At 35.3% G+C, this 15,574-nt stretch overlaps 2 protein-coding genes across 4 annotated transcripts; one reads left to right on the plus strand and one right to left on the minus strand.

Moving 5' to 3' along the window:
- Positions 1-44: 44 nt before the first annotated feature.
- On the plus strand, positions 45-8,845 carry zwilch (zwilch kinetochore protein). 3 transcript variants are annotated; one of them, XM_048168225.1, is made up of 19 exons: positions 46-228; positions 377-416; positions 498-587; positions 677-795; positions 946-1,136; positions 1,225-1,304; positions 1,387-1,542; positions 1,643-1,714; positions 2,851-2,944; positions 3,108-3,160; positions 3,512-3,614; positions 3,707-3,786; positions 3,874-4,030; positions 4,185-4,213; positions 4,310-4,446; positions 4,693-4,788; positions 5,686-5,801; positions 5,909-6,005; positions 8,480-8,845. In XM_048168225.1, exons 1-18 carry the CDS (start codon positions 179-181, stop codon positions 5,998-6,000), a joined length of 1,755 nt encoding a protein of 584 aa, XP_048024182.1. In that variant the 5' UTR covers positions 46-178; the 3' UTR covers positions 6,001-6,005; positions 8,480-8,845. The 3 variants fall into 3 exon arrangements, with proteins under 3 accessions (XP_048024184.1, XP_048024182.1, XP_048024183.1); XM_048168226.1 differs by having other exon boundaries at positions 8,651-8,845; XM_048168227.1 differs by lacking the exons at positions 5,686-5,801; positions 5,909-6,005; positions 8,480-8,845 and having other exon boundaries at positions 45-228; positions 4,310-4,489.
- On the minus strand, positions 6,045-14,554 carry lctlb (lactase-like b). The gene is made up of 14 exons (XM_048168231.1): positions 14,264-14,554; positions 13,934-14,094; positions 13,765-13,852; positions 13,567-13,676; positions 11,645-11,773; positions 11,459-11,554; positions 11,319-11,371; positions 11,082-11,245; positions 10,734-11,008; positions 10,445-10,571; positions 9,907-10,106; positions 8,513-8,576; positions 6,618-6,662; positions 6,045-6,454 (listed from the first exon to the last, which is right to left on the minus strand). The coding sequence occupies exons 1-14, from the start codon at positions 14,391-14,393 to the stop codon at positions 6,339-6,341; spliced, it is 1,758 nt and encodes a 585-aa protein (XP_048024188.1). The 5' UTR covers positions 14,394-14,554; the 3' UTR covers positions 6,045-6,338.
- Positions 14,555-15,574: the final 1,020 nt, after the last annotated feature.

Genomic DNA, 15,574 nt, shown 5'->3' on the forward strand with positions numbered 1-15,574 from the left:
GTTGAAGATTCATTTTTAACAAAATAGGCGTGGTAAAAAGGACGTCTGCGTCGTAACCCTGGTGACGTACATTGGGCGCGCTGTAATCAAATAGTTTTGTGTCGTCTAAGTTTTTCATTCAAACGGCGAGAATTTGATAATTTTATCTATATATTGCTTTTGTTTTCCAACGAAGGGAATGGGATGCAAAATAGTTTCAGACGCCAACGCTTTTGTAAAATTTCTCAAGTGAGTAATTGTTATCTTTTTACTGCAACTGAACTTGATAAACTGGCATGTCTGTCATGTTTGGCTTCGTACAGTATATGTTATTTACGTAATTCATTTGTTTAACTCATATTTATTTCCTTTCATATTTCTTCCCTTGCCTGTTTAGGTTGTGTCAAGATGAAAATAAAGACAACTGCACGTATATGGTAAAGTTAATGTGGATTCAGATGTATCGTTATAGAGAAGATGCTCAGTCATACGTGTTGAAAATAAGTTGTTTGTTTCAGGATGATATTTCAGTACTGCTGGTGGAGAAGGAAGAACTTTTGCATGACATAATCAGTGGAAATCAGCCTATCTTTGTCTGTGAGAAAGCAGTAAGTCAGTTTGTGATTGCTCCCTATATACATACCTGCTTTTTTTTACAATAAACATTACATAATTGGTGAACTTATTAAATTAAAAGCAACCAAAGAATGAAGCAGAATCTACAGAAACTACAGCTGACACCAGTGTTGTTGAAGAGGTACTTTATAAAGTGGAACAAGATCTGGGGCCTCAGCCTCTCTCGGTCATGAAAGCAAGGTAAAAGAACCATAGTAGCAACATAGTATAATTAAAGAATTCTTTATTTATGCATTGTGCATTACTGCACTGCATTTATTAGTTTTCGAGTTAAAAAAAAAAAACTAGCATCATGACTATGAATAATCGTAACTCACTTTCTTCAACCAGGCAGCTGCTGTCGTGGTACACCATGGCTCATAACCCCAACATGCCCCGGGTGGAAGTCCCAGGGCCTCTGCATCCTCTCTGGGTCCGTTGTGACAAGTCGGACCCATGTGCTACTGCCTGGCTTGGAGTAGAAACTATCTACAGTGGGAACAAAACCAGTGGTGTCAAACTGTATACAGTCTGCTGCAAAGGTAATCATGTGTTACATTATGGATCCAATCATTAAGATTATTCATTGTAAACAGAAACAACCTTGTCTTATTTTCTAATTTCCTGCAGGTCCAACAGGAGATGAAACCTCTTTCACCACATTGGATGAGCTTAAACAAGAGCATCAGAATAGACACCATCCTTCTGCAGTAAGAAATTATATTTTCTGTTTAACTCCTATAGGTATCTCACTATTAGATTTCTATTAAGATTAATCTGATTTTTTTTCAGGTGGCGACCAAAGGCTATGCACAGTTTAACATGTTTTGCTCCTTGAAAGAGGAGAGCATGATGTTTGAGTCTCAAAGCAGTGTTATAGCGAGTTTGACGTGGAACAATGTGGAGAAAGTCTTGGAGAGTCCTCCCTTATCTTCTAAAGCAACTCTGGTCAGCACCTATGCCACATTCATTTGCCTGTGATTCTTTATTCAGTTAATCTGTTAATCTGGGGTTACTTAGTTTTTTTTTTTTTGGTTTGATATTACAGAATATCAAAGTTGCAGTTGGAGACATAAGAAGTCCACTGTATCAGACCCACAGAGAGATGGAGTTCCTTCTGGTAAGTAATTATTTTAATATTATTTATATACTATTATAGGGTTTATTTATGTATATTTTTATATTTACTTTTATTTTTATATTTGTATTTTATTTTAAGTTTAAGTAATTATGTTATGTGATTTGTCATTTTTATTATTATCTTTTTTCTTTTTTTTTTTTTTAAATATTTCTATTTGGGTTTAATTTACTTTAATATCAGTTTTAGTAATTTTGTTTTTTTAATTTAAACTTATTTTATTTCTGTTATAATTTATTTGATTATTATTTTATAATTTTTAAGTATTCTCCATCTGCGCGCAAGCCTTTCAAAGTATACTCCATGAGCATGGAAAGAAGTGTTTGACATGTGCGCACTATCTAGTGGACTTTGGCTGCGTCCGAATCGCATACTCTCTTGAGCAAGTAACTACTTCACGACTGCTAAAAAGTATTTTCTAATCAATATAGTATGAGTGTGTGTGTAGTATGAATGTAATCCGGACATACTACATTTGCCATGTTGTCGTTATCATGTGACCTACCAGCGTCAGTTGCGTCACTTCACTGCCATTCACAAATCCTCTCCCGTGGCCTCATGGGATAGTAAAGTCCATTGCATGCACACTTCAGAATCTTGCCGGAAGTAAAAGGTCATCTGGGTACTTTTTGCATACTCTTTTATGAGTATTCTGAATTCGGACATACTTCTTTTGTCCCATACTGTTTTCTGCCTAATATATATTAGGGAAGTATGCGATTTCGGATGCAGCCTCTGTTTTCAAGTGTTCAAGTCACTCGCACATGTGCTGTTGTACGCACACTGTCCGTGCGGACGCAAAAATTGGGCTGCACATGGGTGGTGTTCGTGGATATTACGTCACGTGGACGGTCGCAGAATGTGGACAGCCAAAGTATACTTTGGGCATAATACTTCACTATGTTGTTTCAGCTCTATTTCAATTAACAAAAATTATTTTAATAGATTTAGCTTTAGGTAACCGTAACAACACTGTTCCTGTATAGAATTGCAGTAGATTTGTTATAGAAAGAAAAATGTTCTGCTCTAATATATAATATTATATTGCTTACAATATAATAATGTTATTATCAAGCAATTTAATGTCATTATTGTTAACCTATAAAACACTTTACTAGGCTCTGGCAGAGGGTTTGAGAACAGGAGAAACTGAATGGTTGGAACCAATGGAGACTCAGTCTGCAGTGGACCTGACCAGAGCACTCATAGAGGGTACAGTGAGATTGATCTGTGATACACAGCTGCAGTAAGAAGCAGCAAATAGATATGAATGCTGCTCATTTTCTCTGTCAGTCCTTGAAGTTTTTTGCTTTATATGTTTGAAGGAGTTGGATTATTTCCTTGTTTTTGAAGCAGTTTTTCTTTCTTATTTTAGAGCTTGAGAACCTTGCTCATGGAGTACAAGGACACACTGGCAAAGTTTCTGAGGTAAACTGATAATGTAATCAGGGCCGAATTTACCTCATAAAGTGACATAGGCAAAAGAAATATATATATATATATATATATATATATATATATATATATATATATATATATATATATATATAATATGTATGTATATATGTGTATATATTTATATTTCTCTATATATATGTGTGTGTGTGTGTGTATATATATATATAATATAATATAATATAAACAGTTCTCAAAAATTCTCCTTTTGTGTTGTGTTCCACTGAAGAAGGAAAGTCTTACGGATTTGAACAACATCAGCGAGAAAACAATTATCAGAATTATCATTTATGGATGAACTCTCCCTTTAATTGTTTATACCAGAAACAGAAAGCTAAGACAGAGGCTGCTGCAGCCTTCAGCTCGATGGTAATTGAGAGAGGAGACCTGGATTTTACAGAACAACTGTGGGAGAAGATGAGGAGGAGTAAATAAAATTTTTAAATGGCGTTAAAATTTTCACAAATACAACAAAACTATTTCACTGTAACTAAATTTATTACACTTTTTTTCTCCTAGGTGTAACTTCGTATCAAGACATAACAGAATGCCTGAAAATTGTTGTCAAAGCAGTGAAACTTGGTAAAATCAAACCATGGGTGCGTTTAATGCATTGAAGATATTTTTTGGTTAAACATTGGATATATTTTTAAAATGATATGTAATGCGGGTATTTTTTCCCTTAGATCCACAAAGACAGCAGTAGCACTCTCAGTAAGCTGATCCTGCAGTCGTACCAGCAGCAGATCGACACCATGCCTCTCACTGGCCTCACACCCGCTAATATGCTGCTAGAGTTGGGCCTGGACAAGATCAGGAAAGACTTCATCAACTACCTTGTTGGTACGTTGACTTTACAATTTCAAATGTAGCTCTTCTTTGGTTTATAGTTCACTTCATCTGCTAATTAGCTGAAAGTTCATTGTTAGATGTTCAAAAGTACTTTGAGAAGCAGATTAAAGACTTGATTCTGACTTTATTCTTTATTCTTTTTTAGGAAAGGAACTTACAACTCTCAACTATTTGGTAGGAAACACTTTGGATTTTTATTTTTTTAAGGTTTAGATGAATATTAACATTATTGTGCTGGAGTGGTTTATGCATTTTATCCGTAATTTTCAGAGTTACTACTTGGACACCGAGGTGGACCTGCAGGAGCAGGTGATAAGAGTGAGGAAACTGCACCACCTGCTGGAGATCCTGGGCACCTGCAGTACATTCCTCAGTCTTCCTCATGACCGCCTTTTCCTTTTCACTCAGTGAGCTTCCTGGCCTTTCCATGAATGATATATTAATCAAATGGTGATTCAAAATGTAGATAAATAATATATCATACCATTTTTCACAGGAAATTGTGGTTTATGATTTAGGGTGCACTTTTTCCATCAGAGAACACTGCAGATCCCTTGATTGCAATAAGGATGGTGCATTGAAAGAGATTTAAAATAGAGAAAAAATTAATTTTAGTAGCTGGGTCTTGTTCTAACTATGGTATTTGATGACAGGTCCTGTTTGCAGTACTATAAAACATCCAACTATGATGAGGACCATGTCTTCCAGCTGCAAATTAAGCCTGCCCTCATTAGCTACTTTTATGAAAAGTGAGTTGATGCTGCATTTCTTATGAGCTGTCATATTCTTTCTGCGCTATTACTTTCAGTGCTGGGGAGTAACTGATTATGTGTGATCTAGATTACGTAATCAGATTCCAAAAATGAAATGCTTATAATTAGATTAAATAACTTTTTAAAAACTCAGAACTCAAAAATATTCCGAATACAGTTACATTTGTATTGATTACATGATTGATTCTCCCTAATTCGTCTTTTTTATATTTTAAATTTAAAATATGCTTTTTATTTTTAAATTATACTTTTTATGGAATTTCACACACAGACTGGCCACTAGTCAGGTGACAATAAATTACATGGAAAATTGAAGCCACACAGCATAAACAAATAAAATATTTAAACTTTTTTTAGTTAGTGTTTTATTTTGATTTTTAAATGTAACTTTTTTTTTTTTAATTTAACTTCATAAATCTATGAACCCCCTGCAATTCCTTCCCAAACCCTAGTTAGAGAAACCCTGAAGTAATGTAATGTTCATTGCATTTCATGTTGTTGATGAAGTACAAAATGTAATCATTTTTCTTTTTCTTTGTTTTTTTTTTATCAATATGGTACAAGATTTATATATATATATATATATATATATATATATATATATATATATATATATATATATATATATATATATATATATTCAAATCAATGTTATAAACAGGTGAGGTCAAAAGTAATCAAAAAGTAGTGTGCTTATATTAAATAAAATGTGTAATGAAATGGATTACGTTACTAATTTTTATCATCTAATTTGTATTCAGTAATGGATTACAATTTGTATGTAATCTACTGATTACTTTGCCATTTGATGTATGATGTATTAAATGGTGTAATGACATTTATAAGTATGAATTATGAATGTTATTCTCTCAGGGAGCAGCCATTCTCTTGGGGCATGGAGGTGTCCAGTGGACTGGGGTCTAAGGAAGTCAAGACAGCATTGTACCTCAGTGACAAGCCCCTAGTAGACCACATCAGTTTTGACTTGGGTGAAGTCATCTGCATTTTTTATTTTTTATTTTTTTTTTGGCAGTTTCATATCTTTTGTTGTTGAGATTGAAATATGAGATTTTAACTAATCTTGTCACACATGCAGATGTGCCCCTGGATGAGTCTGTCAATGGAGAGTGTGAGAAGATGTCTTACTACAGGACCATGGTGAGCTGTAGCCTCATCAGCTTCACTTAACACCGGTAAGACTCCATACAATGATAATGTACTCACAGATAATGTCAAGAAATTCATATTCATACCTTTATTTATATAGCACTTTAAATAATACAGATTGTTTCAAAGCAGCTTTACAGTGACAACAGGAAAATTATGCATTTCGGCTGTTGTTCAGCTGAAGTCAGTTAATGCAATAGTTTTAATTTGTGGTGCTTATTGTGAACAATACTGTTCAAAAGGTTTTTTTTGTTTTTGAGAGGGCCAAAACTTAAGTAGTGTACTTTTAAAATTTAGCATAATATTCTTAACCTCAACCTCCCTGCCTGCAAAGAGTATTAAATAAGAAACAAAGTGAGCTAGTTATGTTTGCGCAATAGGAACATGAGAAAGACAGCGCTGATCAAAATGCAGAGGGTGCACACTGTGGGAACCACAACCTCGGTCACCATCTCCATGTGGCTGGTTAAAGGATCTGAAATATATACACACAAACATGTGTATCAGTCCAAACATGTTGGCGTAGGCAAAATTTCACACTGCTTTTGCATAACGGAGCACTCAAAGGGTTAATATAGTTCTCTTCTAGCTGTTGTGTGTGTGTGTGTGTGTGTGTGTGTGTGTGTGTTATGGCTTACCATGAATAAGTCTTAGAATATTGGCAGCCGTATTCCGCTGTTCCTCTAATGAAGAGAGAGAAATAATCTTAGGATGGCATTAGGGCACATTAACCCTTTGAGGACTGCTGTGTAAGCTCACAGTAAAGCGGCACAATCTATTCAACTGGGTTACAAAAAAAAGGACATCATCCACATCAAGCATCCTTTTAGCATGACACTGGCTGTTTATACACTAGCTGTTTTTTATTAATATTATACAGCACATACAGTATGAAGCTGCTCATTTTGATGGGAAACATTTCAGTTTGAAATATGAGAGAATTAGCAAAAGCAACATTTCAAAGTTCTGATTGAGAAGATTTTGAAATCTTAATAATCAAATGATTATTTGCTGATAATGAAAACCTTGGCAACAGCAAGCTCTGATTAAAGCAACAATTTATGTTCCATACAGTCCATACACTGTCAGTTGTGACTTTTGCAGTTGCTCCTGATGACAACAGTCAGGTTCCGCAAGTAAAAATCCTATTCATTTTCTCCATAGAGAAACTGATTTTTACTGATAACCTATAAACCTTTAAAGACAGACCTACTGTGAGCTACAAGGTTATTAATTTATGGTATGTAATGGTATATCTTTTGTTGAAGCCATTAGCCCACATTATTTCAACATGGTGAAAAAATATATTACCCAGGATTCTGTGAAAAAAAAAAAAAAAAAAATCACCAATAAGAGAATTTAAACAAAAAGAACTCTTTAGTATATATTATATACTAGTGTGTGTGTGTGTGTGTGTATATATATATATATATATATATATATATATATATATATATATATATATATATATATATATATATTATACACACTACAGTATATTACATATTTTGCAATGGTTTCTGTATACATTTCTATGTTAAAAGCTGTTAAGTACATGGTCCCGTACCTTTTGTCTTTTTGTCTGCTCTTTAAAATACTTTTTTATGTCAAATCAAAGTTGTGATTTTCCTTGTAGCTGTTTGGTTTGGTTCATGACTTATAACTCTTTAACAAAGACTTAAAAAAAACAAAAAGATTATAAATGAATGTGAAAAATACTTCCAGAACCAAGGCCATTGATACAGTGAGCGAGCACTGTTCCACTCTATAGTATATGGAACATTCTAATGAAATGTTTCTCAGTGTACTGCTCCTTTAATGTTCTATGTATTTCAATAGCTGATCTGGCTTTTTCTTTATGGTGGCATTTAATTAAGAATATACTATATACTACAGAACCAGTTTAACATCATTCACTAAAGCTTGCAGAATATGGCCTCTGAAGATTTGAGATATTTCAGCTTCTCAAGATCAGAGTAGGCCAAAACTGGAGTTGCTTAATGTTCTTTTTATCCAACTACACCACACAATCATTTTGAGGTTTTTGTCGGAAGTTTGCCAAACCAAAAAGAAAAGAACAAGTTTCTTCTAGATGTACCCTAGTGTCTAAACTTCATCATGCACTGGCCAAACTTTTGGCATCCTGCATGATCTTTATTTTCCTTGGATTTTCCATCTAGCTGGAGGGACAAACAAAGAAAAATCCTGTTAGAGGTTTCAGCACAGTCTCTGTTTCAGACCTCCCTAAAAGTTTTTGTCGATCCATTCTCATGGTAAGCATACCGGGTCCCTATGGACACTAGTGGCTAAGAAGAAACCTCGTCAAACCACAAATGAGGTTAGCATAATAAAACAGTGGAGATCCAGATGAAAACAAGGAATGTTCTCATGAACTGTTAAAGGGGAATTTGTACCCATTGAATTTGTTCTTGATTAAAGGCTACATGATTATTTATTTTAGTCTGTGATCAACAAATGGAATTTTTCCTTGTTTGCCCAGGTTCAACTAAGTTAGAATCAATGATCCACTGACCTGCAGCTAGGAGGTGATTGCTGGTGGAGCAAGTCTCTGTAGCTTTCCTCTTCCAGTTCTCAACCTGCCGATGATGATGATGATGATGATTCAGGACATATGGTCATTGTCTCATTTAGTCATACTGTTCTCATACAGATGGAGGTTTGCACAAATGGACACTCCTTTCAAGATTCTATTCTGATTCTACTCTAATCTGACCATTTATGTGGTATTTAACTTGACTGTTTAATTCTGATAATTACACCACCCTTTAATACATAGATTATGTAAACAAGTATATATAAAAATATATTGTTTTGTATCATCTGAAAATAAACATTTGGAACATGTGTTTTTGATTTGCAGTTTGTTCAATATAAGTAAACAGAAAAATAATTAGAAAATACTATTTATATGGTAATTACATTCTAATCTTGGGGTTCTCCAAGACATTTTTGTTGGTAGATAAGCAAATGAGGTTGTTGCATATTTCTCCTAAATAGCTATTTAATTGGAAAACGTTCTCCGCAAACATTTCATTGACTCTAAATAGCATGCTTCAATACCAAAACAGATGCTCTAATCCAAAATGTCACCACAGGATGGTTGTCAAACAATCTGGAGCTGAATCAGTTCGTTCAAAATGTTAATCGGCACTTTTCTTAAAAATAACTTTTATTAACTGCGAGTGTGTGGTATGTCTAATGTGGCTCCCTCCAAAGTTTTGTAAGTGTATATATTTTATCTTTATGATTCAGCTAGAGTCCTTGTAATGTACAGTACTGTGCAAAAGTCTTAGGCCACCATTAGATGTTGTTTTAGCAATGGTATAATGACCATATATAATTATTTCTCAGTCTCTTTATTAGAATATAACCAGAAAATACAGGAAATTTGTATGCAGTATTAAAAAAATCAGAAAAAACGACTTCTATAGGGTAAAGTGGCAAGTATTTAGTGACCTCCCCTTACACTTGAGTAATAGCAGGAACCTGGCTCTCTTAAATGGAATGGAAAAGGACTGGAAGCCGAAAAACATTCAAAATCTGCTGAGAAGTTTCTCAGATTTTCTTCTTTGAGAAACTGGAAGGAGTCCAGGAGGTCACTCTAAATACTGATTTTTGCTGAAGGAAGCCATTTTGTTCTGATTTTTTTTACATTGTGTGTATATATTTCCTGTATTTTCTGTTTTCATCATAATAAAAACCTAAAAATAAATATGGATGGTCATTAAAACTTTGCTAAAACAACAAATCTGATGGTGGCCTAAGACTTTTCCACAGTACTGTATAAAACTGACATTTTATGTTAAAAACGAAAACCTAAGGAGAAGTAGGTAATTATAACCTCCACTCTTTTCTTTTTAGTAACTCATAATGCTCATAATGGACAGATCAACAACATAGATATACCTCTCTTTGATTGGGAAATCCATTAGTCTTAATGATGCGTTTGTAGAACTGAACAGAAGCCTTGGGGTAGCGAGGTTTGTTTTTGTTCTTGAAGTCTACGTAGTACAGGCCGAACCTCTCTGAATAACCCTCATCCCACTCAAACTTGTCCAGAAGGGACCAGGCGGTGTAGCCCTTCACATTCACTCCATCCCTGATAGCTGCAGGATAACAAGAAATAAAATATTTGTTGCAATTCTGTCAACATCATGTCGTTGCAAACCTATACGACTTTCTTCTGTAGAACACAAAAGAAGATATTTTGTGATTTTTTTTGTCCATACAATGAAAGTCAGTGGGGTCCAATATTATTTTGGACCACGCTGACTTTTATTATATAGACAAAAACAGTTGAAACATCCTTCAAATGATCTTCTTTTGTGTTCCTCTGAAGAAAGAGAGTCATACTGGTTTGGAACAACACAAGGATGAGTAAATGATAACAGAATTTCAATTTTTGATTTCTTTAAGGAAGTTCATCCATTCATTGATTAGTTACCTTTGAGCATCTCATTGATATAATCCTTGTAATACTGTATCCTCCAGTTATCACACAGTTCTGTGCACATCATCTTCTCTGAGACCCCGTTCTCAGTGATGAACATCATGGGGTTCCCATATTGAGTCTTTAGAAAGAGCATAAGTCAAGAGTTTCGAGATTATATTTTAACATGATACTGTCACAAAGACAATAGTAATAAAGATATATTTATGATTGAAACAAGATTCGTCATGAGAAAATGATAGAAAAAACCAATGGCTTTTAAACAACAACAGCCGTTGTGCACCTTTATAAAGTTGAGCAGACGGCGAAAGCCCCAAGGAACCGAGTAAAGCCACTCCGAACCGGGATCAGGCCAACGTGGGTCAACCAGCTCCGCTATATCCCGATCTGAGAAGTAGGTGGTGCCACGGTTGGAAGGGAAGCTCTTTTGGGTGATGTAGCGTGTCGTGAAGTGTCCCACGCCAAGGAAGTCACAGGTGCCTTTGATGTAACTCTTCTCCTGGGAGGAAAAGGTTGGAAGGCGAGACGTTCCCAAGCCCTGCTGTGCGCTTTTCCTCCCTTGGATACAAAATTGGCATTAATATGCTGAATTGTGCCATTCTTGACCTCGCATATATTAAACCAACAGTACCTATGAAATCCTTCATCACTTGAGGATAATCTCCATGGAAGATGGGTGTAGCAAACCAGCCTATGTAAAACTGCACATATCTCTCTGCAGCCTCAATGTCCTTCTGGTTAGTGATGTCCACAGGCTCTCCCCAGTCCCCGGACAGTGAAATACCCACCATACCTAGAGAAGAAAGCAGCCAAAGGGTTCAGAGGGTGTAATTTTTAATAAACTAACATACATTTGAATTCTCATACCTTTTTGTTTGCTCGCCACTGAGAATCGTAAGTGTGCCAAACCTTAGCATGTGCCTGTTAGTAAACCAACACAAACAGTATTGCATATATTTCCGTTATGGAATACTGGGGTACAATATTCTGTCAAGGGAGCGATGTTACCTTAATGATGTGGTGAGCTGCTCTGTAGGCCCCAGTGCCCCTGAGCTTCAGTCCTGGAGCATGTTCTCCAGTTTCATATCCTTCCACTGCCACTGACTGACACACAATGAGCACATTAATAAGCATAACCTTTTCACATATATTTAATTTGCTGTTATTAAGGAGAGATGAATAGAGTGAGCATACCCATGGGTTATTAAAAGTTATCCAGTATTTCACACGGTCCCCATATCGTTCAAAGCAAAGGTTGGCAAAATCATTGAAATAATTAATCATGCTGATGTTCTGCCATCCGCCATATTTCTCTTGCAAAACCTGTCCAAATGTACAGACATGATGATAAATGATAAAACTTTCCAAAAAGGTTACAGACTGATCCATTGTTACAGCAGGCATTGCAGTGGATAGGTTCAATTTAATTCAATAGATATCCAAATCTTGACAGATATTGTTGAAAAATATGTCAAAATTTATCAAATTGACTCTTGATTTTAGGTTAAATGCTGTATTAATGTTTCGCAAATGAAAACATAGATGTGAGGAGAGACGAGAACAGTAAGGTGTGCTCACATACAGTGAAATTTCGGAGCATTTTCATGGGCAAAAAATGTCCTATAGACCTTATGTAGCCCCGCCCATTTTTAGCGTTGCGCTCGTTGTCTTTTGACTTCCGGTTTGTATTTCCACAGCGATATTACATTTATGAATGAACTGCTCGTTTTAAAATCTTCCCGATCTACTGACATTTGTTAAGACATCTGCTTTAAACGTAACAATGCTCATGATAACTTTCATTAACTCTACAACAAGTAAATCCACTTAACCAACTAATTATTCTTTGACAGCGATGCCCATAGAAATGTACAGAGCTACCGCAAAACGGAAGTTCAAAGACAATTTTATAAAGATGGCGGCGCGCTTTCTTTTACTGTCTATGCTTGTTTCTCTGGTAAATAAGGTCTATAGACTAAACATGTAATACACATGTGCAAGATGCCACCGTTTTCTCAAATTCACGTTTTTGTAGTTTATAAGGAGATGATAACGGTATAGTTTTTAAAAAATTGCACTTTGAAACGCTTTGTATTTAAAAGTTTGCGATTTCAGGCCTCCCAAAACGCCATTGTCATGTAAATGAATGTTTTTAGTTGAAAACGGTGTAGTGTAAACGCCCCCTATGTCACTTTCACACCAAGCAGCTTTTTGGTCAACGTTGGGAGTCCGCTTGAACAACTTTGCGTAAGGGAACTTTTCACGTTCATGTGGAACTCCCGATCCAGATGTGCCCACTTAATTTAATCGAGAAATGGTAAATGTGATTGTGTCTTAAATAATCATTTTAGCGTACATTTAAAATTGTTAACAACTTTAAAAATGGGGAAAAAATTCTTTGCGTTTTTCACGTACAGACAACAAAGTTATCAAGTTGTCATCTCCGCTCACATAGATTCGCGAAAACGAATAAAATGCTGTATTATTCACGCCAGGCCAGTAGATGGCGATGTCACTTTGTAAAGAAACACTACAAGCCTATATAGACTTGAACAAGTAATATGAATGCGCATGATGTCACCATTTTCACAAATTTGCGTTTTTGTAGTTTACATGGTAACAGCATCTTTTTCAAAAACTTGCACTTTGATTCCCATTTTCAAAAATTTGTTTGCAGGCCCCCAAACGGTGTTGTCGTGTAAATGAACGGCCAAAATGCTTAAAAGGTTTTTCGGATTTAGTTGAAAATGATGTAATTTAAACGGCCCCTCAATTTCTGCGAAAATTTTGCAGACAAAAAAAAAAACACACAGGTGAACACAGGTGAAAATCACTTTTTTTATCCTCACGTGAAACTCCAGATTGTGCAGATTCCTTGATTTCAGCCATGAAATTTCTAAATCACATCTAATTTTTACAATTTTTTTTCTTTGTTTTTGGCATTATTATTATTATTATTATTAGGAGGTACATCCTTAACATTCTCGTTTTCATTTGCAAAAAAATTAATATGCCGTTTAAGATCCATTCATTAAAACTTTCTTTAGAGGTTAAAGAAATCACACAATATGATATTAAACACATTATTAATAATGAATAAATGCAGCAGTACACACCTGTGGCAGGTCCCAATGATACAGGGTCACAATGGGAGTGATATTATTTTCAAGTAGCTCATCAATAAGAACATTGTAGTACTTCAGTCCTTTCTCATTCACATGGTCAGCTGCAAACACACAGAAGTGAAAATCAAATTTAATGGGGATTTATAAATACCAAATGTCCTGCCTGGAGCCAGCAGTACAGATACTTACACCTGATACCAGTTGGCATGATCCTGGGCCAGGAGATGGAGAACCGATAATGATTCAGATTCAGCTCTTTCATCAACAAAATATCATCCTATACAACAAAATGAAGCAAAATGTTGTTGCATTTCACTGCTGGGACATTTCACAGCATGACAAGAACCAACATGGTCACCTTGATTTTGTAGTATCCCTCACATGAAGAGTCTCCGGTATCATTCAAGAACGTCTTTCCCTTCTTATGAGTGAACACATCCCAGATGCTCAGTCCTTTCCCATCTTTGTCCCAGGCTCCTTCTGTCTGATAGGCTGAACTGCCGGCTCCCCACGAAAATCCTGACAAATGAAGCGAAAACAGTCTTAAACATTCCTTCAACATTGAGTCTAATTTGAAGTCTCATTAGTCGGTTCACTTGTTTAACTTGTATTATTGATATCCATGCAAATCTGTTGATTTCCCAAGGGGCTTTGTGGCTGAGAAAAAGGGATCTGAATGGTATCATACCATTTGGAAAAGTGCCATAATAGAAGGAGTCGTGGTTGTTCGCTGACCAGTCGAAGTCCTCAGCCGCAGACAAACACAACACCAGCACAAGCACATGACACGCTCGTCCAAAGCGGTGTGACAGCGTCATATTCCAGTACTCATCAGCACCACACTCTCCTGATATGAGGGTTAGTTATCCTTTCACAAAACATAATTAATCATTATGACTAGAAACAATGTCTTTTGCCAAGTAATCAAAACTTTTTTTTTCCCAACATCTAATCAAATTTTCACACTCGTACTCTTGATTTGAACATACCTCTCACAGAATCTTCATCGATCTCTGATGGAAATGCCTTTAAAATCGATGAAAACTATCCAACATCCAACTCTGGGTTTTGAAAGTTACCATACAAAGTCTGTTACTGTTCAGCCTGGGTGGCAAAGCACTGTGCTGGACTAAAGGTGGTCCCATGACCTCAATGAAGACCCAAAAGCCTTCCTATTGAGGGTCAATGGACTGTGATCACATTTTGCAATGGTGGACAGATCTCTTACAAACGAGGGTTTCACTCTGTAAGCAAAGTTAATGTTGGAGAGGCTGATACTCTTGTGTTTACTAAAACAATGACAGCATATGGTGGAATAACAAACTGACCCAAAATATTACACAGCAGGTATCTAAGATCTTATTCTGACTCTAATATTATTGACATGGATTTAACTTGTATTTTCATTGAAACTACATTAGCAGTTCATGAATGAAAATTAAAATATACATGTTATAAATTATAATAAAAGCACATATATACATATATATATATACATATACCTATATAGGTAAAACAAAAACAATGGGATTTTTTTTCTCATTCACCAATAAATTTTTAGGTTTCAGGATGTTTTTTTTTTTTTTTACTAAACTTTATATAAAGATTATTCTCAACTATGTTATGAAAGATATAATGGAATGAAATGATATACCATTTTACTTTATGCAATATGTAGGTAAAATTGCCATAAATGGGTATTCCCATTCAATACAATGTATCTATACACTGTATATTAATGTGTTTTTGGGGCAATGTGATGAAAAAAGAAGTGTAATGATGGGAGTAATAATTGGCATCATAATTTCATAATAATTCTTTCCCTATTCACTTGTTGTGTCTCCCAAAATATCTGATAAACATGCTTTAAAGGGTTAGTTCACCCAAACATGAAAATTAATTCTTAATTAGTAATTGTCATTAATTACTCACCCTCGTGTCGTTCCACATCCGTAAGACCTTCGTTCATCTTCGGAACACAAATTAAGATATTTTTAAT

This window comes from Megalobrama amblycephala, linkage group LG19 (genome assembly GCF_018812025.1).
Source record: "Megalobrama amblycephala isolate DHTTF-2021 linkage group LG19, ASM1881202v1, whole genome shotgun sequence".
Classification (NCBI taxonomy): domain Eukaryota; kingdom Metazoa; phylum Chordata; class Actinopteri; order Cypriniformes; family Xenocyprididae; genus Megalobrama; species Megalobrama amblycephala.

What these genes read in the sequence shown, in the direction of transcription:
- lctlb (XM_048168231.1), bottom strand. Translation starts at nt 14,393, where the DNA reads ATGACGCTGTCACACCGCTTTGGACGAGCGTGTCATGTGCTTGTGCTG. An exon ending in CAGTGGCGAGCAAACAAAAA is followed by an intron (nt 11,246 to 11,318) that starts GGTATGAGAATT and finishes GCTTTCTTCTCT; the next exon opens with AGGTATGGTGGGTATTTCAC. An exon ending in AGTGATGAAGGATTTCATAG is followed by an intron (nt 11,009 to 11,081) that starts GTACTGTTGGTT and finishes TTTGTATCCAAG; the next exon opens with GGAGGAAAAGCGCACAGCAG.
- zwilch (XM_048168225.1), top strand. Translation starts at nt 179, where the DNA reads ATGGGATGCAAAATAGTTTCAGACGCCAACGCTTTTGTAAAATTTCTC. An exon ending in GCTTTTGTAAAATTTCTCAA is followed by an intron (nt 229 to 376) that starts GTGAGTAATTGT and finishes TTGCCTGTTTAG; the next exon opens with GTTGTGTCAAGATGAAAATA. An exon ending in AAGACAACTGCACGTATATG is followed by an intron (nt 417 to 497) that starts GTAAAGTTAATG and finishes TGTTTGTTTCAG; the next exon opens with GATGATATTTCAGTACTGCT.